At 38.0% G+C, this 24108-nt stretch overlaps 1 protein-coding gene across 1 annotated transcript; it reads left to right on the forward strand.

The window, feature by feature from the left end:
• Positions 1–4424: 4424 nt before the first annotated feature.
• Positions 4425–23675, forward strand: LOC141940171 (interleukin-5 receptor subunit alpha-like). The gene is made up of 10 exons (XM_074860944.1): positions 4425–4527; positions 4873–5027; positions 5154–5301; positions 6523–6631; positions 6717–6904; positions 10212–10348; positions 14465–14609; positions 18562–18649; positions 20188–20278; positions 22630–23675. Exons 1-10 carry the CDS (start codon positions 4425–4427, stop codon positions 22750–22752), a joined length of 1287 nt encoding a protein of 428 aa, XP_074717045.1. The 3' UTR covers positions 22753–23675.
• Positions 23676–24108: the final 433 nt, after the last annotated feature.

Below are 24108 nucleotides of genomic sequence, written 5' to 3' on the forward strand. Positions count from 1 at the left end.
GTGGAAAAGCAAAGCAGAAGAGCAAGTTCCTATGCTTTGGAGGGGACTGCATCAGTTAGTAAATGAAAGAAAATATATTCCTTGATCTCTTCAGCCCTTAGTAGCAGTGCTTGTGAAATGAGTCTCCTAAGAGGATAATAGCTTGTTCAAATCTGGCAGTTTTTTAAAAGACAGTAAATAATGCATCCTTGACACCTTAGGTTCAGTTTTTGTGCCAAAACTTGGGGTCAGATCCTCAGTGAATAAACTTTTTAACGTGAACAAAGAGGCGTATCTGTTCCAAACCACATTCTCAGAAAATACTGAACAATTTTGTCCATTATTCCCCCTCCAAATTCAGCTTAAGGTGCAAAGCTGGAATGCAAAATATCAGCTTGTAAGCATAAAGTTGATTTCAAACTCTCTCATTATCAAGGCAGTCAAACCCCCCAGAATGTGACTCATTGCATGCTGGTATGGCTTGTAATTGCATATGTGATAACTGCAAGTTAACCTCATTTACAAAGTAAACCAGGTAAAAGTAAGACAATTTCAGAAGCTGGGCTGGGCAAAGCTTCAGATGTGAAGAGCAAACCAGACAGTCATACCTGCTCAAAATGTAAGATTTATTTGGTTTTTTTCCTCCATTAGTTCTGTGATGTTTGGTTATCTGTCTAGTTTGTGGTTTGTTTTGTTTTGTTTTGTTTTGTTTTTAATTTGGTGTACAGTGGAAGATGCTTATTAGCCACTGAAAAACCAGGAGAACAATGACAAGTAGGGTATGATCTTTCTGGGATTTTAATTTCATAGCCACCACTTGCACTATGTGATCTAATTTCTTCTATAATATTTTTCTTAAAAGATAAAAGCTCATTACAGTATGTAAAAAGTTTAGAAATCTTTCTCTTCCATATGCAAAGAGAAAAAATAGTAACAGCTCTGACTACTGAGTTAGTCATCCAGAGGTGTGCCTCTTTCAAGGTATTTTGAAGAACTTGGGTAAGGTTCCAGTTAGTGTTCGTGTATTCAGAGGTGTGCTTCAGTCCCACAGTGAGAAGTGGCACTGGGAATGGGTTTTTCTGAGGGGTTGTCTTGCAAAAAGGGAAGTCTCTTGACTCAATTTCTCATTATAGTCTTAAATCAAGACATTCTCCAGTGCTGATCTCTCCTCCTTCTCAGACCAACCGATGCATAGGTATCCAGGATTGAACAAGCATTAAAATTAAGGTAAGTTTTGAAAAAAGACTGTAAATGGCATCTTGTGTTTACTCTTCAGCTACCCAGACCTTTAAAATGTGTTTAACCTATATTGTTTATTTCATGATTCCTTAATCAATTTGTACATTGTCTATTATCAAATATGGGGGCTTTGAAAAATATGAATTAACAGCCTTAAATGAAGCATAAGTTTTAGGTAGTCTTAATCAGACAAACAGTCCTAGTGATTCCCCTCAGCTAAGACTGTGCATCAGAACCATGAATAAAAGATTTCATTGCTTAATAATTGAATTTACCCTCTAAATTAGGCACAACATATTTTTCAGAGGCACTTTAAATTGGCTTTTTGGACAATTTTACTACTTTTTTCAAAGACAATATTAAAAAATTCTGTTTCTTAAAATGTTTACTTTTGCATTTATGAAGACATAATAACCAGTCCCACAAACTTTTCAAAAATTACTTTATTTAGACACTGACAGTGAACACATCTACATTTTAGGAAAATCTCAGGTCTCCTGAATTTTTACAATTAAATAGTTCATTTTCCCCACACTCCAAGTAACAGCTAAGTTTTGTGAAGGCTGGTTTTTCTACTTTCATTTTTCTTGCCCTGACTGTCTACTTCCCAGATTCACCAGGTGGGTTTTGCATAAACCCTTACCGTTTCTGCAGCTGCAGTGGCGTGTGGGCTGGCAGCTCCCCTTATGTTACCTCTCCTTTGTCTTACTCCAGCAACCCACTGTTGTAAACCAGATATTGCTGAGCAGCAACAAACAGGCACTGGTTGTAGTTGAAGCTCAGCAATGAAATGAAAGCAAGGGGATAAACAAAAGACCAAAAAAAAAAAAAAAAGTAAAATATAAGTGTAGTACTGTTTTTAAATATTAAGAATACTTTCCTACTAAAAACAAAAGTATTTTTTGACAGTGCATTGTTTGGTGCTATTGGAAAGCAATAATTCTTTTGTTTTTTGCTTTATGGTTATTTTTTAGATTATTTAGATTATTGAGATAATTTATATCCCATTGGATTAACTGGAATGTTTGTAAGGATATTTGGCTAGTGTGTATTTCTCCAAAGACAAAAGGACCAGAGAACCTTTTTAAAAAAAATTTGTCAGGCACTGAATTTTATTTTGTAACTCATAGACTGAATTTCAGCACCATATGTTAACATAAAGCTCTTTGTAGCACAGCGTTAGAAATACACAGTCCTGTCTGTGTATGTCTGAAAAGAAATGTTGTCTTTCTGCTCATCTGTTTTGGCATATATGGAAATATGCATTCTTTGACAGTGCTTCTGGGAGCAAGGTGCAGGAGTTCATTGCACACTGAGTGGAGAAGTGCCTCTCAGTCCTCTACAAAGGGTATTTTTAGGAACAAGTCACCTCTGGGAAACAGAAATGATCTCTCCTGAAATGCCTTTCATTGATTCAAGTTGGTTGTTTTTTTCTAAGTTTATTCAGACTTTAAAGATCTTCCTTCTCTGCCCCTGTGTTTCCTCTCTCCAACCGAGTTACCTCACAGATGATTTCCATTTTTGTTTCTAACACCAAAAGTTGTTGTTACTTTAAGATTTATTTTGTTCCTTTTCCTTTTTCAGGTCCCCTTTTGTCTTGTGTGTTCCACAAAAGTCACGTTAATATTAGCCAGAAATATTTTAACTTGCTTAGTGTTTTCCATCCTCATTTTTCCCTTTCTCCTAATTTAAATAAAGTACATACATGTTCCCAGAACTATTTTTGATTGCTCCATCTCATGGGGATGGATGAGCACTTTACAGCCACTACATATTGAATTATAAACCCTTGAAAGCTCCTTGTTTTCATTTTATATTTTCCTTGACTTTTTCTCTTGCCATACATCATACCATTCCAAGCACATCATTAATGGCACAGCTCACCCCTTCCCTCGCCAGGCAACTAGAATTGGTTTCTTTTCCCAGCACACCATGCAGGACAACTTACTTACTTTTTTTGCTGGACATGTGATAGTGTGGCACACATACTACAGGTGCTGCTGCTGCTACAGCTGAGATCACTACTAGAATGAACCAGGTGGGGGAACCTCTGCCTTAAAGCATTTTGTTATGATTTTTCATAGCACTTCACAAACACTGACAGCATTCATTAAATGACCTCGTTCCCTGCGTTGTGCCAAAATAGCATTATAAATGAATCTGTGTGGATATGTATTTGTATAAGTGTACATGTATGTGTATATCTTTTTTTCCGGGTAACCTTATTGCAGATTTTTTGGATGCACTGAATATTCACGCATTTTCCTCTACATGACCAGTGCCGCTTGTTAGTCAACATACTATGAACATTTTGATATGGCTCCAGGTGTCCTTTTGCTGATCCCTCAATAACATACATAGAATGTGTCTGAGGATTTAGTATTGAAAACAATCAGAGATTGATGTGCCAAGATAAATCAATTAGTTTGTGAGTGAAAGACCCTGAACACAGAAGAATATTGATTCTGTGGAGAACTCAGAAGGCCTCAGAAGTTGTTTTATGTTAAAGCAACCTTTGAATGAATACTCAGTCATCAGAGGAACACCAATTATGTCATTCTAAAACCAACTTTGATCAATGTGGAATTTGTTGCTCACTTTATCCCAAATTTATCAAACACCTGATATACTCTTGCTGATACTCGCTTTTGCAAACGGCAGGATTCATCTCTCCTCAGATAGTTATGGTTCATATCCTCCTAAAGCAGATTCCTAAACCAGGTAACATGAATCACAACTTAGAAGTGACAGTTGCTCTACTGCCACTAAAGGCTAGATGACTTGTACAGGTACAGCTGCTGGTTTTGTATCTAGCCAAAGTGACATCAGATGACTCCTACGCAAACTGTCCGCTTTCAGTATCAGTAGTGTTATGTCTGTGATCTTGCCTTGCAATCTAAGCAATACTGCCACTCAAAACCAGCTCAATTGGGCACACATGTCCTCTTTGACCCAGGAACCCAGCTAAAGAGTGGGCTTAAATACAAACATCCTGGGAATAGAAGGCACCTATCAACAAAACCTGTTAAACATATGTCGTTTCACATTTATTTCTTATACTTTGGACATCACTTAAGTCGTTAAGTGACTGTTTCCTATTATTTCACAGAATCAAAATGAAAACATCGTGTTCTAACTGCTTTTTCAACCAAACTTGGAACTAAAGAGTCCCAGTTTCTACAGACCTGTGGCCCAAAGCATTTGCTATGGCACGTATTACAGTCGTTCCTGTCATGTTGATATTAATTTTTTTCCAGCATAAGACACTGTTTTCCAGTAGCCTGACAAGTGGACAACAATATGTAGTGGGTAAGTAAAGTATTAAGTAACAGTTCATCTTACACTAGCCATCCCATATGTCTGAACTTATTGTTAAGGCACTTTCTACAGACCATAGTGCTAGGACAGGTTTCCAAGACAAGTAAGAGTGAATCACCTAATATTTTGAGAGCTGCAAAAAGGTAAATATGAATCTCACTGCTGAAGTCAGTCATAGAAAGAAACCACCTGTTCCATGTAAGAAACCACCTGTTCCATGTAAGAACAGAGCTTCTGGGAGAGCTGCTGTGTGTGCAAGCCTTGCTGAAAGCCAAATCCTTTGTGTACACAGTGGTGGGCCCTCTCTTCCTCTACGTAATATCTTTGTAATTGCAGATGCACTTGGGCTACATAACATTCTGTGGGTTACCAAGAATGAGTCAAGAGTCATTCTGTCCTGGAATAATAATTTGACAAAAGAAGAAACTGAGAAGTACACTGTGAAGTATATTTTGAGTTATAAATTCTTCAATACCACTCACGAAAGGAAAGTAAGTTGTTCAATGGTTACACATAGTTTAAAGTGAAATCATGCATTACTTCATTCAGTAGATGAATTTGCATAATTTCCCTTACTTAGTACCATCTACTGCGTAATTCCTTCTTCCTCATCATAGGAAAGACTGCAGAAGAAGAAAAAGATAATACGTCTTGAATTACATTCTGGTTTTAATGCTAAAGTTAAAACACAACTTTTTGCAAAAGAAACAGAAGAAGTAATTAAGGAGAGTGGCTGGACAGAATTTACTTACAAGGCACCTCCAGGTCAGCTATTTCCTACATGTTGTTAAGACATCCAAATGTTCATGATAATGTCCTGTCTTGCCTGGAGACGTATTGTTACTATAAAGCTGGCAGAGGAACTCTCTAAGACTCGTTTTGGAGATTTAGAAAGCAGGCACTCTTTGTTGCAGCACTGGATGCATGGGGGATCATTCCACCTAATGTGCATACACTAAAACAAAAATTCATCCTTTATATACCTTAAAGACATGAATATTCATACATTTTCCAAGAAGTCACCACCTTTCTGCCTGTCTACTACATCTACATAATGCTGGCGTTGCAAAACTACACTGCGCATGCGTAGGGATCTTGGGTGGTCGTTGGTGGTCGCTTGGGGAGTTAGCCCCCTACTCCTTTTTCCCTTTTATGGTCACAAGTCTTTTGAGGACAATTTCTTCTCCTTGGATGTTTCCCAACTCTGTGGTCCAGACAAGCTGTTCTTTCTTATCCACCTTGTTTGAGCATTTCTGCCAGGATGTATCTATTCTCCAGGTTAGATATCTTCTCTGTACATTTTAATCATTCAGGCCTTGTTAAATACAAAGTTAAACATTGTTTGGTAAAAGAATTTCTTAATATTCCCCCCTTTGAAACTTCTAGGTATACACAACTGGGTACAACATGACCACATAAGGTATAATGGAATGCTTCTTTTATCACTAATTGTTACAGGCCTCAACTTGCAGGCATCAGCTAGCATGCATCAAAATAATTTCTGAAAGCTCATTATTATCTTATGCTACTTTTTTGGTACAGATTTGTTAAGAAGATGACACATAACACCTTGGTATATTGCAGAATTATTTCCTTTATTAGACATGTTCAGATTCAGAAAACTCCAGCTCTGCCAAACAAGATGTGAGAACGACCCAATCACTGTCTCCATTTTCCCATGCCTTTTGAAGATTGCTTTCTGTATCACCTGGTTTCAGGATAGAAAGAGCAGAGCTTTTCAGCTACAACTCTAGACAATTTTTTTCTTTAAGTGGGTTAGTAAGGCTTTTGGTGGTAACAGCAGATGTGCTCCTCAGTTGTCATTGTTCAGAAAGCTGAAAGACCCATTTGCTCTCACCTACCACTTATTCATGTTTCTAGAAATAAGGCTACATAATGGATTTGTAAAGGCAACTATCATGTATTATTAGACAATCCATGTAAAATAAACATTAGTCACTCTTTTTTCCCCTTTCTTTGTTGCAGTATATATTCAGAATCTTTCATGCATCATATATAACATTTCTTTTTTTAATTGCACCTGGCATATTAAAGCAGAAGCTCCTGAAGATATCGAGATCTTTTTTTCATACAGGTAAGGGTCTTGTAGAAAAAAAGTATGAAACCATGTTTTTGTACCTAAGTCTTTGATTTACAAGACTCATATTTCCTTCTCACAGACATGTCGGAAAAGATTTTGAATGCCAGCAATATATGAAAAATTCAAGGAAGAAAAACATTGGATGCCATATGAAAGAAATGTATTTCCAACCATCAAGAAAAATCAATTTAAACATAACCATAAGAGATGTGAGAAATAATTCAAGAGGACTGTCTTATTACAAAGCTTTTACACCTCAGACCATAGGTAAGTATTCTATTATTATTTATCATGAAAAATTCATTTATTGGTTACTTCATTGGTCTGGAAAGCAAAGAAAGGAAAGAGGAAAGTGTGACAAAATCAGAATATTAATTCTAACTGTTTATGCATTCTTCTCTGTTAATTTTACACAAAGATTAAACAAAATGGATTATGGCTCAAAGTTTTTTATTTTTTTCTCTGATGTAATATCGTTTATCTATAAATGGCATTTTAAAAAATTGATAGGCTAGTGTGAGAAAATGCAATTTGAAAAGCATTATACCCTTCTTTTCTCCAGTTTTTTCTATCCTTTCCTTTTTTTATAGTGCTGAAGAAAATGTGATTTAAAAAAGGAACATAGACACGTCTCATTCATAATTGAATTTAAGAATATGAAAGTTCTCAAACATTAGTAACATTTCTATTTAGGATGCCATTTTTCAGTTACAAATACTTTGACAGTTATTTTTAATTATTGACAGTTTTGAATGATCATATAAAATTATTTCTCCTTACTTCTTTGGGAAGTTTGAATTAATCTCATGGGTAAGAAATTCACCTGAGATTTAGCCCAGACTGCAGATTCAAGTACCTTTTAAATTATGAACATGTTGATCATATTCCAGACCTGTAACATGGGAATCAGTCATAACTCAAGGGATAGCAAAAAACTCATTCAAAACTATCAAAATTTATTCTTAGATCTCATTTATTCTGTTCTAAGATATTAGAATTGTTTGCTTTACCTAAAGATTTAGACTGCAATCAGAGCCAGCTATAAGCAAGACATTCTGTTTTAGCAAAATAAAACACCTTCAGGAAAACCTGACTTTTCTGAAAAAAGAAAAAAAAAAAAAAAGAGGAGGAAGGCTGGAACTAATCTACAGGAAGACTGTATTAGATATTTTCATAGCTGACTGGGCAGACACTCACTTCCAGGCTGGCTGCCTGGGTCTGATCCCACCCGCAGATGCCAGAGCAGAAAACTGGCATAGTACATCCAGTCTTAGGATCAAATGCTTCACACAGCAACAAAAGCTTTCAGGTAATGTTCAGAGGTGATGCCTGAACTACTCTAACTTGCCTGACAGCCTCCTGAGGTTTCCTCCTGTTTGCCCAGCCCCACCTGGGTAGTTTCACGCCTTCTCCCACCCCTCTGCTACTCCTGGGGCAACATTCCCACCCAGAGCCTCCCCAGGGAGCACTGGGATGGGGTGACCAGGACTGACCATGGAGGGGGGGGGGTGGGTGGTGGTGTTGGGAATAAGCAGGAGGGAGCAGGATGTCCCTTCCCTGCTTCTTTCTCCATGCACTGGGTCTCCTTCCCCCTTGCTCAGAGCAGCCACCACCTCCTCTTTGCAGAGGCCAGACTGCCAGTGTTTCCTTCCTGCTCTTCTTCCCTGCCCATCTTAGCCATCTTTAGCCATCATCAGGGGTGCACACCGGTCACAACTGGTTCAGCCAACAGCTCCCCCTCCTGTGTCAGTGCCAGGCACAAACCCTGTTAGCTCGCCTTGCCTCTAAAGCCATTACCCAGCTTTGGTAGGGCACAGCAAAATCTGAGCATGCTTGCAGGGGATGTTTTTCACATTGCAAGTAGTGGACTTACTCTTACAAGGCTCCAACATTGCAAACCAGGGCTCTCTTCTCCCTCATGAGAAGGTACTCTTCAGGTCACACACATCAAGAACGGTCATGTGTATCTGGGCTCCCCTTCTTAAACAAGAAAGCCTCCAGCTGGGCTTAGTCCTAGCCCTTGCACAGTCCTGGAGCTCCTGGAGGTCCACTGTCCTGCTGTGATTTACCAGGCCCCGCTATCCAAGCTTCCCTCCAGTAACATGACATATGGTCTGACGAAACAGTATTCATACACACCCTGTGCTTCAGGCAGCCCAAAAATAATCAGTCCTGGCTTTCTGTGTGTGTGGGCTGAAGAAGTTTCCAGAGGAGAGGTGACAAAAGGGAGGAAAAAAAGTTGTTTCCTACTTTTGGCATACTCACAGAAGGGAGAGATCCTCTGGGAATAGTACTTCAGAGACTAAACAAAAAAAAGCTGCTGTTTACTCTCCTCACCTTTCATGGATAATGGTGTGCCTCCACCCTCAAAGACAGGTGTTGGTCACAGCACCTGCAACAGCTTTCCTGAGCTAGCCCTGGAATAAATGATTTTTCTGACTTTATGGGATCATTGCTCAAAGAGAGGAGACTTCTCAGGGAGAGGAAGAAAAAAGAAGCAAAAAATAAAACCCCAGTGTGACGTACACCCTTGTGGAGAGACACAAGGTCACAGAGCCACACAGAGTGAGCACAGTGGCTTCATGGACCAGTGATGCTACCACTCACTCTCTCTGTCTCTGGCACCACATTGCAGGCATGTCAGCTCCAGACCTCGTTGACCCTGTTCACAGGGATATGCCATGCACTTCTGCCTCTGCTGGGAGGGCTTTTTCAGAAAACTCCAGCTGCGGTTCCTCCCTTCACATCAATGCAAGAGCAGCCAGGGAGGGCTCAGGCTGCTTGAGTACTCCAGCACACACCTAGAATCAGTGCGTTAACACTCACTGTGCTAGAAAGCAACTGTACACTTGCTTATCTAAACCAAAGGTTAAAATCCTGGGAACCCAAATGTCCTTTGTTTCCAACACTGTACCTCGTCCCTCCCTAAAAAAAACCCATTGCCATCACACTCTTGCACTTCGTGACTGGAGCACAGTGGCGGGAGTGAGATTTTTTTTTGTTTGTTTACAACTCCTAAGCACATCTTCCTTCTTCCATAGCTAGTGCTCATCTGTTCATTTACAGGAGAGGTAGATAGATTTCTTAAGCATCTGTGACAAACTTCATATATTGAATAAGACCTGTCAGGAGCTGGTACTCCTTCAGTAACCCCTTATTGAGAGATGAAATTTCATTTTTTTCGAAGTTATAGTACTAGGCTTATGAGCAGACTTGGGGTATCCCACAAAACACATGTATCCTACATGGCAGGGAGCGTGTAGCAACTCGGAGGTCTCCTTGACACCCACACAGACTCTAGAGAGTGAACTCAAAGGGCCCTCTCCTCCCACCCACCCTTGCTACCTTCCCTGGAAAAATATGGGTAAAAAAAAAGAGAATCCTTTTATTTTGAGACAGAAGTGGATGCCACTTAGTGAGCAGTGCTTTTAAAGAAAATGCGTCACTCACTGAATGCCTTCTTTGGCTGTTGTAAACTCCAAAATAAGGACTAACACACTGCATTTCTTTTGCATCGGCATAAATATGAGAAAGAACATGAGGTACAGAAGGTCTCTCTGTGCTCTTTTTTCAGAGAAACTGAACCCGCCGATCAACGTCTCAGTTTCCCTTGAAAACAGAAGTATTAAAATTCACTGGAAACCCCCGCCTACTATTGGTTCTGCAAGTAACAAATGCTTTTTGTATCAAGTGAAAATAACAGATCGTAAGGTAATCAGTTTTTTGGCAATACACTTAACCTGTACAACATAACTTCCATAAAAACTAGACAACCCTTGAATTTAACAAAGTTAAAACTCAAGCTTTAAAGAAATCCCAAGGTCTTTCCTGAATAATCCAACTTTTCTTGTCTTTCTGTTCAAAAATGGAAAATCAACACATCTTATTAAATCTTTCAGTCATGTTTGCATTGCAGTAGATTGTTTTTTTCTTTTATTCTTGAATTTTAATTGTACATTAGTATCATATTGTTGACTTTTGTTATAGAAAAAGGAGTATTGATTAAAAGAAAAGTTTAACAGCTACTTTAATAACATTTTTTAAGGAAAAAACTGTTGTTGCTATTTCTACATACATCACTAAAAAAATCACCCTTGTTGTTTGCATATATTATATATATATTTAAAAATCTTTCAAGCCATATCAGCAGCTTCTCTTAGTCTTATCACTAAGAAATAGAACAGTGATATATTTTATGTTATGCCGTCTGGTGACTAACTGTCACCTGGCATTACCTGGTGGCATTTTTAAATTACCTAGAAATAAGAGCTGAAAAGTTTTCATGCAGGTTCTTATTTGAGCTCCCAAAGAGTAGAAAGCCAAGCACTTAATTCAGAATACAATAAGTATGAAATTCATGTGTGTATTGGAATGTGAATTTTCTGAATCTTTGTTGTTTTAATTCAAGCTATGTTTTGTTTAAGAACCTAAATCTCAGCTAAAACACACACCTCAGTGCACAGTACTCTAACAATAAAAGGCTTATCTAAGGTGGCTGCAAACATTTAAAAGACAATTAAACCCTGAGAGAATGTATGACTAAATTGATATGTATCCACTCTTTGTTAAACACAGTAGAAAGGAGAAGTGCAATGAGGTAGACACGCTATTGATCATATAATGTTATCTTCATAAATTACAGCAGTGTTTATTAATTCAGATGCACTGCTAATACTGCTAGGCAGCTTCCAGAACAGGGCTGGCTCTTCCCATGTTCCTTTATTGCAGCATGTGGAAAAGGAGCTCAGGTCTGACATGGACATGCCAAAGTTTCCCAGTCCTCTTTGTTATTTTCCCAGCAGACAGACATATCAGCCTCCTTCTAGGCCACTTCTGCAAATAATTATCATTCCCTAAACCGTTTCCAAGTCTAATATTTTGAAACCCCTGCCAGAGGCATCCAGGATCTTGTCCCTGTCCATTCACAAAGCTTCTAATCACAAAAGGCAGTGAGCAGAGGGAGCAAGGGATGTTCATGCTGGATCCTTGGTATCCTGTTCAACATTGTGCTAGAACCCTTGTGATCCCTTCCTGCCCATGCACACAGATGTCTTTCCTGTTTCAAGACTCAGAACAAGGGAGGTGGAATTGTGGAGGGATGGGAGTAAGGGGTCCCCTCCCACTGCAGGGCTGGGATATGCCCAGGGTGAGCAGGGGGATCCTACAATCTACAGTGTTCATACGGTCACTGCAGCCCCTGATTCCAGCTTCCCAACACCTTCCACTCTCTGGAAGTAAATGTCAAATACATAAAATAGTCCAGCATTCTTACTTAAATGGAATAAAACTCTCTTATTTTCCTTGTCTTATACAGCTGCTCCTTTGTTTTGTGCACATCTGCAGGATATAAACATAGAGGAGGAAAGCAAAGAAAAATCATTGGGGTACGGAAGTGAATAAACAGCTACAGGGTTTTTTTTTTCCATAAATGGAATGGTTTGGGAAGACAGGAGAGAGACAGCTGCAACAACAACAACAAAAGACATGTTGAGGGCACCAGCTAAGTTAGGGGGGCTTTAAGGTAGATTTGAAGAGAATCAGTGTCAAAGCTAGTAATGATTAAAATGGTAGTTACTTAGACAAGAAGCACAAAATGGCAGGGCGGATGGTGGTGGTGACAAAGTTAAGGAAGAAAACTGCAGCAGTATTATAGGAGACACAGGAGGGAGAAGAATGGAGTAAGCTTGAGATTCTGTTTCCTGATCAAAGCAAGGTCTTAATCATTGTTGCAGAGACTTAATGAGTTGAGGTGTTAGGGTATCCATAAGAGGCTTGTAGATATCTGTTGAAGAACAGGTAAGAGTATAATGATTAAAATATATAAGTCAATATTTATTTATTCTGAATACCTTAAGAGATGATTTGCTGAATACTTATGTGCACAAATAATAATACTCTGATTGATAAAGTTTACAAACAGGGAGCTAAGTCTGCACGTGGAAGCTAGGAAGGGTTGGCAAGTACCATGGGAAAAAAAGATTAGAATTTGAAATGTTGGGTAAGTCTGAAATCAACAAGACAAAATTCAGTAATAAGGAAAATCCCATGATTAGGAAGTACAGGTCAAATGTGCCAACACAAAATAAGGAATTAACATGTAGGCAGCAATGCAGAAGAAAAAAGGTCTGTGGATTACACTGAACCACAAACTGAGTCAATCATTCCATGTTATTACACAAAGGTCAAATATTATTCAAGTATATATGACAGGCATGTCACATGTAAGATGTAGGTTGTGACTAATTCACCCTTCTAGCTGCTGAGTTTCACCTAAAATTTAAAATTGTGCTTTGGGCATCATCACAAAATATAAATATGCTAAAAAAAGTTCAGAGAACATCAGTGAGAGTTATCAAAATGAACATAAGCTTTGAAAACATGCTCTAGGAGTGGAAGACTGAGGAATATGGTCTAGAGTAAAGGAGTGTAACTTGTGTTAACAATCTTCTGGTAAATAAAAGAGCATAGGGATCATACTTATCCACGCCAGCTTGTGAGTAGGATAAAAGTGACTGGCTAAATTTGAAGCAAGGAAAATAGGTTAAAAGTTAGGAAAAGTGTCCTAATTCAAGGACCATCTAGCATGGGAACAGGTTTCTGAGGCTGCTTGGGGATGGCTCTGTATAGAGTTACCGACAATGTATTAGACATCCTCCACAAATGCTCTGGGTACATGTGAATGAAAGTTGCTGCACATCACGACTGCCAGAAGCTGGCCCACATAATTTTATAAGAAGGCTTTCAATCCTGCATTTTGGAAATTTCCTATGATGACATAAGCTTATTATTGGTCCCCTAAGAACATTCTTAGGCACAGTGCTTGGTTAGCACTTAACCCTTAGAGTCATTTGCAGTTTGTTTTTGAAAGCCCAAGGACTTCCCCCATGTTTACTTACTTTTGAAAAACTTAGCATGTGAACTTTTGGACCTGTTTTTGGTACCAGATCTGGAAAGGTCTTAAACAGTGTGAAGGAAGAGAAAGAAATGGAATGGTACACAAGGTCAAATCCACACTGCGCAAGTTGGTATGAGGAGAGCAGCAGAACACATTTTCTTAAAGTTGGCCTTATAGTACTACCTCATTGTGCTTTCTTAACACCAAAGATGCAAAATTTCTGGGGCCCTGTGTGTCTGAGATGCATACTTTCTACTTCTTCACAACTTCCTAACATTATTTTTAATTTTTATAAGCAAGAGTTTCCTCTCCTGCTTTCTTTTTTGTTCCTTCTTAAATTCTTAGCATTGATTGTTTACAGAAGTTGGTTTCAGTTTTCAAAAGTGATGAATGATTTAGAGATCCCTCTGTTTTAAACTCTGACACCCCTTGTGTGGGCTTGATCTTTTGAAGTGACGTGCTTTCTTTTCTAGGCACAAGTAAGGATGTTTCAAGATAGTCACAAAAATAGTGGGCATCCCTCACCACCAGCCAGCTGAAAAATGCAAGATTTTATTCTACCAGACAAGAAATTATAGCACACTACCCACACTAAAACTTTGAAACTTGCAGTTTCCTAGTTACTGTATTGGTCCTACACTTGGTGTGATAAAAAATGAAAGGGGAATCAGTGTTTTCAAATTCTTACTGTCCTACTATAGCTGATACCTCCTTTCATCTTATCAGTTCCAGGCTCTCCTTCATTTTCAGTCCTGTGTTTTAACACATGCCAGGTAAGGGTCAGGTTGTGTCTGGAAATAAACACTTGTTCTGAAAATCTCTTCCTACTAGGTTAGAGATGTAAATAATAATATTTGACAATCTTAGATTTATATCTGTTTGAACTGCAATGTGAAACCACTTAAAATAACCTCCTGAACCTATCTTGATAGATTGTAGATGTCACTGCAGAGAAATATGAGTATCCATTTCATAAACCAGCAAACAAATGTGCAGCACAAGTGAGGGTAAAGAAAGAGATATGCATAAGAAACAAGATTTGGAGTGAATGGAGTGAACCAGTGTTTATTCATAATGGTAAGTTATCATGTATTTACTATTCATAACCCTTATCATTAGATATGTTGTTACCATTCAACATATTTACTTCATTATTGAATCCGCTCTTCTCCTTGCTGTATTATTCTACCATAAGAGTACCTAGAGGCCCATGGCACACACCAGCCTCACACAACTCTGTAGGTGCTGTAGGGAAAGGCAGTCCTTGGTCTAATGAGTTGGTGCTAAAGCAGTCTAGCTCAGGGCTGTTCTCCTGAGGGAAATTACATCTGACTCTGAGGTTTTAGAAAACAATAATGATCAGCAGCTGAAAAGCTTATTAGACCCCCCTGACTGTCCTGCAATGGACAGCCCAAGCATCTCTACAAATGTTTTTAACTGGAGTTAGTAAGCCAAGGAAAGCACAAAAGTTATAACATTCATCAAATCACGTAGTCCTTAAGGACTAAGTCTAATATTTCTTTTACTATATCAGGGGAATAATTTCTTACCTGACAGAGGTAGGAAATGGTTTAGCTCTCATTTAAATATATGTGCTTTCACCCTACATCTCACTTCAGCACAAAATAAACAAGAGCCTTGTAATACTTTCCTTCACTGCCTATGACTAGATTTCAACATTTGTGTGTTAACAAGGGAAACTTGTGCGTTCCGTGATGAAAAAAATGCCTCCACATGCAGCAGTTTCCTGATGTCAGGTTAGGTAAAAGGGAAGTAGTATAATAGAGTGATGCTATATTTATGGAGAGATACTGGTGTATAGACTTGTCTCAGTACATCGGCAAGCAAAAAAAAATACAATACTATTGGTAGAAAAAAGAAACAAGATAAATATCTTTATTTAATGCAACAGACTGTTTATTTTGGAATATGTCTTTTTAATCTATTGAGCTTCAAGCATGTCTTTATCTGAAGACACAGGAAATACAAAGCCAGACATTATTATTTTTGCAATGGATTAAATGTAAATTCAGTTATAGGGTTTTTAGGATGTTGCCTGCCTACTCTATCAGATGCCATACCACATCCCACTGGTCTGCTGGCAACTCTCAGCTGCCACCTTTGTTGGCCCAGATTCATTCATTTAATTTCAAAAGCATTTCACTTGTGAAATGCTTGGAGAAATAAACCTAGTTGCTCCACACATGCATTGTAGTGAAGGAGAGCATGTTTCAAGCCATCAGAGACTTGAATTCCCCTTTGGAGATGCTTCTTTCTTCTCACTGAAGACAGAGAGAGCTTAGGACCACAGCTTGGACAGCAGATGGGTCTGCCTGGTGTCAGGACAGAACCATCTGCTATGTGGGCAGTAGAGGGAGGGGAAATTAGAAGGGCTTTTCCTGATGGGGGAATGTAGATTTACTCGCTCCCTGCCAGCCCCTCACCAGAAGAAGGAAATGGAGTTGAACAGTCACCCATCCTGGTTCCGGTCTACCAAATCTTGCTCTCAGCAGCTGCAGCTCTCCTTCAACTGTTTTCAACACCGCTGCTTTCCCAGCTTTGGCCACAGCTGTTGTTGAGGCTAAACAACCACAGCATGTTTCCTCCACTTCAGAAAAGTTTATGGTAGATAAGGCCACCATTGCATATAAGGTATAATATCTACATGTGTTTGGTGCAGCATGTTGATTTACCCCTGGAGCATACTGCACATATGCACAAATTCATGTAATGCAGCAATTTCCCTTCTTCCTTTCTGTACTCAGAGAGGATTGGTGGCTTTTATAAAATGAATCTGTGGATATATTATATCGAGGGGTCACATGCTCAGACAATTCTCTTTAAATATCTTCTTTGAAGCCTAGAGAAAGTTTTCTGTCCATTTTATTTTGTATTCTATTGAAATTGTTTTGTCTGCTTCTAATTGGGAACATGTATAAGTGGACATTATGAAGTGCATTTTAATACTGTCTAGATGAAAAAAACCCCTGGTATTAGTAGTATTATTCATGGTAAATCTGTGAAAGTCATGTACCTAATTTCATAGACACAGTGGATTGAAAAAAATGAATCTGTGGAGTAACCTGAAAGGAAAAACATCCATTTGGTATTTTTATTTTGGAATGTGCCAATTGTTCTGCTGAAAGTCTTGAAAGAGTATGCAGTGACCTGCTTTTTGTTTGCTTCTATATGACATTCCAATGTTTCATCTAGGAAGTTTGCTACATTTCTTTAAGAATGCATTTTTAAGGGACATTTCAGCCTCCATTTAAAAAAGCTGAAACATCAAAATGAATTAACATAATTCAAAACATAACTAAAATATTTGTTCTGAAATGTTCCTTTGACATGAAAAGAATTTGTTAATTTTCTCATGGGAAACACATTCATTTTCCATTGGAATTAGCATATGCCCTTGAAAAAAACCCCATAGTTTAAACAGAACCGAGCTGTTTAGTATAGAAACTTTCTGCTAAAAAAGAAATGTTTAATCAGCTTTATTCATATATAGAAACCTGAAATAATTGGTTTAATTTTTAGAGCTGCTGAGCGTTCATAGATCACTTTGAAGTTAATAGCAATTCAGAGGTGTTCTGCATTTTTGCAAACCAAGCCACTTGTTTCAAAGTACTGTTATCTGTGACTAAGTTTAAGCATTTGCATCTGAAAAAACCCTACCATAGAATGGTCTCCCTGAAAGAATATATGTGCTTCTTTTTCTTCCTCCTTTCCAAAATGCATGAAGTAAGACAGCAAGAGAAGCAAACCTCTTTGTGGTTCGGCTGATGCAAAGACCACTGCTTCCTCTTCTCCTGGGTGTGTACGTGATACAGGGTTAGCAGAATGATGCAGAACAATTACCTCAAACAAAAAAATTTCTACTAAACAGTCCAGAGATTGTTCAGAATATATTTTCTGAACCCTCATCTCAAAAGACAGGAAGGGAAAAATTCCATCTTAAAATGAATAAAGAATAGGTTTGTATTTTAGCAGAACATAAAGATTATTCTTATACACAGTTTTGCCCAGAAGTTTGTGAGTTTTTTCTCAGTTACATATCAAATTTGTGGAAATTCATAATATCCTTGGTTTACAATACAGATGGGTTCAAACTGGGAACTATTGTTCAATTCTTTTGTTCTTTGAATTTGATCCTAGATTGATCCTAAAACCACTGTTTAACTGGTCTCCAAATATTAACGTTTTAAGAGCTGTTCCTGCCTGCTTTTTCTTCAAAGTACTTAGTTCAAAGCAATCCAAACTAGTTGTGGTTCTAAAACTAGGTATTAAACAAAAAATAAAATTTGCCAAAAATACATTTTTGATTCAACCAAAGACATTGGTCTTTTGCTATTTTGGATATTTTGGAGGAAGGAATGCAAGGTACAGAGCAGTAGTATTTGTTGAACAATATAAATATGTATTGCTGGCACTTCTTTAGGGCTATACCTATCAGGCTTAAGAAAGGTAAATATAATGAAAACCAAATGTTGGTTCTTGAGTGAAAGAGACTATTTTGTTTGACAAAAAGCTTTTATTTTCATTTTGCCTTAAACCAGATGTGAATGGGTGAGGAGACAGTGGTGGGGGGCTCATGGTGAGTGGAGATGGGAGGTGGCAACAGCAGAAATCCAGAGGCAGCTAGTGTAGAAGCAGGAGCGTCAATAGCAGATGGACAGAGGGTTTGATGTCCAGAGAATCAAGGCTGAATGGCAGTATCCAGTGGCAGGACAGGCCATGCCCAACATGTGAAAGCAGAAATCTAGGGAAAGGAGGGGATGGAGTCTACTGGAGCAGAGGAAGCAAGGAAAAGTGCTGGATCAAGGCAGCAGCAAGGCTGAGGGCTAAAAGGAGGAGGAAGGAACAGTGCTGAAGTCAGAAACCCCTGTTTCCCCTAAAAAAGCTCGAGGAATCTTTAACTCTGGCAGTTCAAGAATGGTGCAATATTTATAAGTTAATATATAATTGATTCATTTATGAACTACCTTTTCCCACATTATTAGCATTAACTTTCCCTATTCTTTTTAAGAAAAGACAGTGGACATCATGCTGCTAAGCCTCACGTTGTTTTGTCTCCTGATTTTCCTTGGAGGTTTGCTGATATGTGCATGCAGAAGGTAGTGTACATTTCTGGAAGATAGTATAAATTTCTGGTGGAAGAGACGTCAGGGTGAGGGTAAACAAACCATACAATAGATTAAAGTCAAATGCAGATCTTCTCAGATAAATTATGTTTATAAGAAGCAGTAAATTTTGCATTTCCAACTACTATTCTGACAAAGGGGTACTAGGTGTAAAGACCTAGTGTTATCACTGTCATCTTACAGCTCCCATCACAGTCCCTGGAGCTCCAGTATCACACCCTACTCTCAGATGTCTTTCTGCCACTATAAATGACATTTTTTCATCTTACTGCCTCTCTACCCTCAGCGTGACTTTATGGCATGTTTTCGTAGGTTCTTCATTTAGGGCCACCAACGTTAATCATACCAAAGACGAACTGCATTTACCATGTTGCCCAATTTCATTTCATTATCCATGGGTATTTCTGAGAGCAGTCTTTTACTCTAAGCTGCACAGTTTACAAGAAATTAATAAAAAAGGAAAGTCAGGCTGATGGAAGGAATTTGCTTTGTTGTACTATCAGTACAACAAAATAATGATACTGGCCCTACACCCACCAACAATTAATACAGCCAACTGCCTCTATGCCACTACTTTTCTGACTGGCTACCTAACTTTCCTACTGACATGTCAGAGAAGGCTTTCCTGAAAAATAAACTTGTTCAGGGTAGGATGATAACTCAAGATGCCTTACTATTTGGAAGGTGCAGGATGTAAATGGAACCTGTGTTAAAAGTAAATTTATTATTTATTAATGACTAAATATTATTCCTTGTTAGGGTAAAAGAACTTATCATGTGCTCTATCTTTCAGTAGAAAAAGACTCAAGGAACTATAAATATGAAAGAGTTAATATAAAAATACAGAATAAAAAGTTTCCCCTGGGGCAAACAAACATGTAATTAATTGAAAGCCATCTGCATAAACCAACATAAACCAATATTCTGGTCAAATAATGAGAAGTGACTCTGGCCTCAAGAGAACAGTTCAGCTGGTAGATCTTTTTGGTGGAAAATTTACCTAGTACTCAAAACCAACAACTAATCCTTTGTGATGAAACAAAATGTTTTCATGGTTCTGTGCAGACACCACTCACTCTCAAACCCAAATTCTGTCAGACTTCTGAGTTAGAAATTGTTTCCAAGGCTGTGCCTGCTCCCTGTCATCTGATTTTGCTTTCTTTGATTATCACACTTTATAGGTAATAATTTAAATTACGAAGAGCACGTATAGGAGCAGTTTTTTAGCTATAGACATAGTAGCATGTCACAAACTCTCACTTTCCTTGTAAATCATGTGTTTGTGCATATCCATACAGTTCTTTTGAATCTCTATCAGGCTAAAAACCAGTCAGACTGAAGGAGAACTGGGAAAAATGTTGAGAAAAACATCTGCAGTGAAACAAAAAAGGGTAGAACAGCTTTAGAAATGGTAGATGCCTGTCTAATTGGTGTATATATTACAAAACATTATTGATTGATCTGATCCTGCAGACATTTAATAGTCACGCGTCTGTATCACTTCCTTGTAGGTATAGATGCCTGGAAGTTATAACCATGCCTGTTCCACATCCTTCAGATAATATCAAAACTTGGTTAGCTGCAGATGAAACTCACCACCAGGTAGTACATGTCTGTTTTTTTTCTCTCACTACATTGACACATATGATATTACTTGTGATCGGAATGGTACAACATTACATTTGGAGCTGCAGGTCATTTTTAAGATAAACTGGGAAAAAGGCATGCACAATGTTTGTAGTGAAGCCAGAAGACAACAGAAATCTTGTGGAGGTTACAGGACAATGATCTCAGTAAACAGGATGGAGAAAACCCTCAGGGGAGTGTTATCTCTAGTGTTTCAGCATATCCACACTCAATGGGCCAACATCTTAAAGAGCAATCACCCTGACTCCCTGCAGAATAGTCAGTTGTGGGATATTACATGTGTAAGCATGTGGGCAAGTTATCAAAGGGAAAGCTTTTGTGGAGATCTGCAAGTCGTTGTCTATGCTGAGGTAAATGTGCACATTCTTATAGCAAATAAGAGGCGGCTCCACAATGCATGCAACATAACCTACCCCAACTGTGTACCTGCTGTGTGATAAACCCATGTACAGAAGTGTTTACTTTGGAAGAGCTAATGTGCTGTAAGTTCAGATGCTAGCTTATGTCATGGCAAATTACAAGTCTTTGGTCAACTGGACAAAACAGAAAATAAATATTTGTAATATTTGTGTGGCTATCATTAATTGAGCTCCTTGGGTGGCATATTCAGTGTCTCATCACTGTCTGTCACTGTGTGAATTTGAGTTAAAAATACACTAGTCAGGCATGCTCTAGATCCCTATAACTCCTGAGAAGCTGCAGAGTGAACTGTGCTCCAGGAAGCATGATAAGATTGCCTCTTACCTGGTTCTCCTGCAACACATGATGCAGGTGTGCCCAAACTATGTTTTTTTGGGGGGAAACATCACTGAAATAAAAAACTGTAATGAGGATTTTCTCCATACTATATACTCAAAACATTTGTTCAGAGCCTCTGCAGGATTTCTATTAATTTTACTCTATCCTACATTATTACTGTACTTACACTGTAATATTGAAATGTCTTCTAGTAGTGCATTTAGCCATGTGACTAACATGTGACTAACATTCAGCCAATGTGAGCTGTTATGCCATCTTCTCTCCCAGGGGAAAAATGTATACCTTCCAGTATTGTGTTTTGGTTTTTGTATAAATATATCTACATAATTGCAAACTCTGACAGAAACCATGGACCATCTCAATTCATGAATCACAATTTGAATTGTGAGGCAAGAGGCATGGGTTGTTTTGTTTTGTTTTATTTTAGCTTTTCAAAGACAAATTTATGGAAAAACTGATGTGCATGTGGTATATAATCATATTACAAATGACAAGATTGAAGTGTTTTGAACTTGCACCTGGAGTTCATTCCACAAGCCTTAGGCTGGCTCCCAAGAGCAGTCTGTGCTCCTCTTCTTTACATTCATCTTCTCAAAAAAGAAAAGCCCAAGAGCTCCAAAACTGGACTGAAGCCAACTCTCTTATTCTCAAGACTCAAAATCTTATTCTCAAGATTCAAAATTCTATGACACTTCTGGCCAAAATTCTTTGACCAGATTTGACCCAAATGGTGCCATATTTAACACCTTTTCTGTGCAAAAACACTTTTGTGCCCTTTTCACTAGTAGTGGTGTGCAGATTAACTTATGGCCATCACATATGGACTGGCAAAATGTAAAGATAAAATCACCACCATCAAACTTATATTCTGTATCTCCCTCAACCCTAGAACTGCATACGCTGCTATTTAGGGGTCTTTATATTCAATATATGAATAAAAATCACAGCAATCAATGATTACCCCAAAAAATATATATAATATCACTAACAGATAAAGACGAGATTTCTTTCCCCAAGCTGTTGCAAACACCTTTGATAGGAAGACCTCAGCATAGCTGTGTAACTACTGTCTAGATGATTACAAGTGGCTGAGATGACTGTTGATGGCACTTCTAGGAAAGATAAATTGAATAAAACATATGGAACTTATCAGAAGCTCAAAGACTGCTGACATCTGAAATAGCAAAGTCACTGGCTTTGGACATGCTATAAGAGTTAAGAAAGAAGGCTGTGGAGAATGGTGATGAGAAAATCTGTTTTACCCAACAGATAAATATAACCCCTGAAAGCTAGACTGTGACTTTGACATGAACCTTAGGTACATAGTCATATCATCCTGGAGGGTGACAAGCAACAAAATTAGGGCTCAGAACAACTAAGGAAATTTTAGATTGAAAGAGTAACTCATATGATCCAGTTACATGACAGAGTAAGTAATCTGTACTAATCACAGATACACCAAATAAGTAACATGCTTGTAACAATATTCAGCATTTATAATACCACCAAATGCAGATGTTGTGCATAATGTAATTTTTATCCAACAGAAACAAATGTCAATTAAAATGGAGATGCATTCAGAGGCTACTATGGGAATATCAGAAGAGAGTGGAGAAGAGAATGTTCAACAACAGAAATGTTTGAAAGAATCTGGATTAGAAGACCTGTAGGGATGTACGCTTTTTTTATCTGCATGTAAGAGTTACCTTTCTATGAGGTGGACAATATCCTGACAGATCTAAGAACAGCTGATACTGGAGTTTGTCTGAGACTGGTAATTTGAAGTATTTTGAGCTCTGACATTATGTAACTCTTAAAATGATCTTTGGATCACAAAGACAAAGCAGTATCTTGCAGTTTGTCTCTAACTACAACTGATCTTTAGCACAGTAAAATTACAGCACCTCAGACAATATGATCTAATATTGAGGTCCACTTGGATTAAAATGGAATTAGAGTTAGTATTTCTTAATGCTGTAATAACTTCGAAGTAACACCTGATAGATCAATGCCTTTGAAGACTGGCCATACAAATCTCATACTAGCTATCCAACATCTGATTGAAGTGGTCATGAGTAATGGTGGAAACAATGAATGTCTGGAAACAGCAACAGAAGCTTACAAAGGTTCTCTAAATCTCAAAAAAAAAAAAAAAAAATCACTTTCTGAAGTACTGTATTCTGCAAGCAGACATCAAACAGAAAGAAAGTAATTTGTGAAGACATAAGGTCTTCTAATGTGAGGGATTTATTCCTTTGCAATTAGTAAAAGGAGAAAGGTTTTCTTTACCTTTTAGACAAGGAGAAGAAAACAAAGTTTTCAGCTGAATTGTGATTGTTTAAATAATGGTAACTCAAAGAAGTTTAAGTTCATAACTGACCAACTATTGCTATTTATTTTTCCCTGTCTTTTTAAAGAAATGTTTCTTGCCATTACCATGAGGTAGAGAGCCATGCAAGTTCGAGATACACAACCAGGGCAGACTATTTTAACTCTTAGTTGAGACAGTATTTATCTGATTACAAGAGAAGGAATATAAGGCCTTGATTTTGCAAAGAAGTTTCTGTAGACTTTTTGTAGGTGGGAAATACGAATAAATGATGGACCTAATTTTCTGGAAGGTTTGGAAACTACCTTAAAAATTCTTGCTTTCATTACTGACAAAATTTCTCCATGTTCAAAATAGTATTCCTTGAAGGAAATATTTGATTACATCTGAAATAACATCTTTTGTTTTATTGTAGAGGACAATATAAAACATTTTTTGTGCTTTTGTGAAGAGTTTTGATTCACCTGAATATGCTTTTTTGGGTAAAAAGTCTCCCTCACCACAGTGGAGAAGTCTAAGAATGGCTGGTAACATCTCAAGAGCCCAAGCTGGAAATGCCTGAACAATAAAAGGACTATCATTCACTTGGTTTGACATAAGATCAAATTCATGACCTCAGGAAAAAACAATCAATGTTACTGGGTAATGTCACCTTTCCAGTTGCATTGTATTTTTTACAGAAGGTAAGGATGGCCTT

The sequence above is a fragment of the Strix uralensis genome, chromosome 2 (assembly GCF_047716275.1).
Source record: "Strix uralensis isolate ZFMK-TIS-50842 chromosome 2, bStrUra1, whole genome shotgun sequence".
Lineage (NCBI taxonomy): Eukaryota > Metazoa > Chordata > Aves > Strigiformes > Strigidae > Strix > Strix uralensis.

Bases quoted from the DNA above. Each gene is read 5' to 3' on its own strand.
- LOC141940171 (XM_074860944.1), top strand. From the start codon at position 4,425: ATGGCACGTATTACAGTCGTTCCTGTCATGTTGATATTAATTTTTTTC. The intron at 14,610-18,561 runs GTAAGTTATCAT...ATTCTTTTTAAG, and splicing joins ACCAGTGTTTATTCATAATG to AAAAGACAGTGGACATCATG. The intron at 20,279-22,629 runs GTAGTACATGTC...TTTATCCAACAG, and splicing joins CAGATGAAACTCACCACCAG to AAACAAATGTCAATTAAAAT.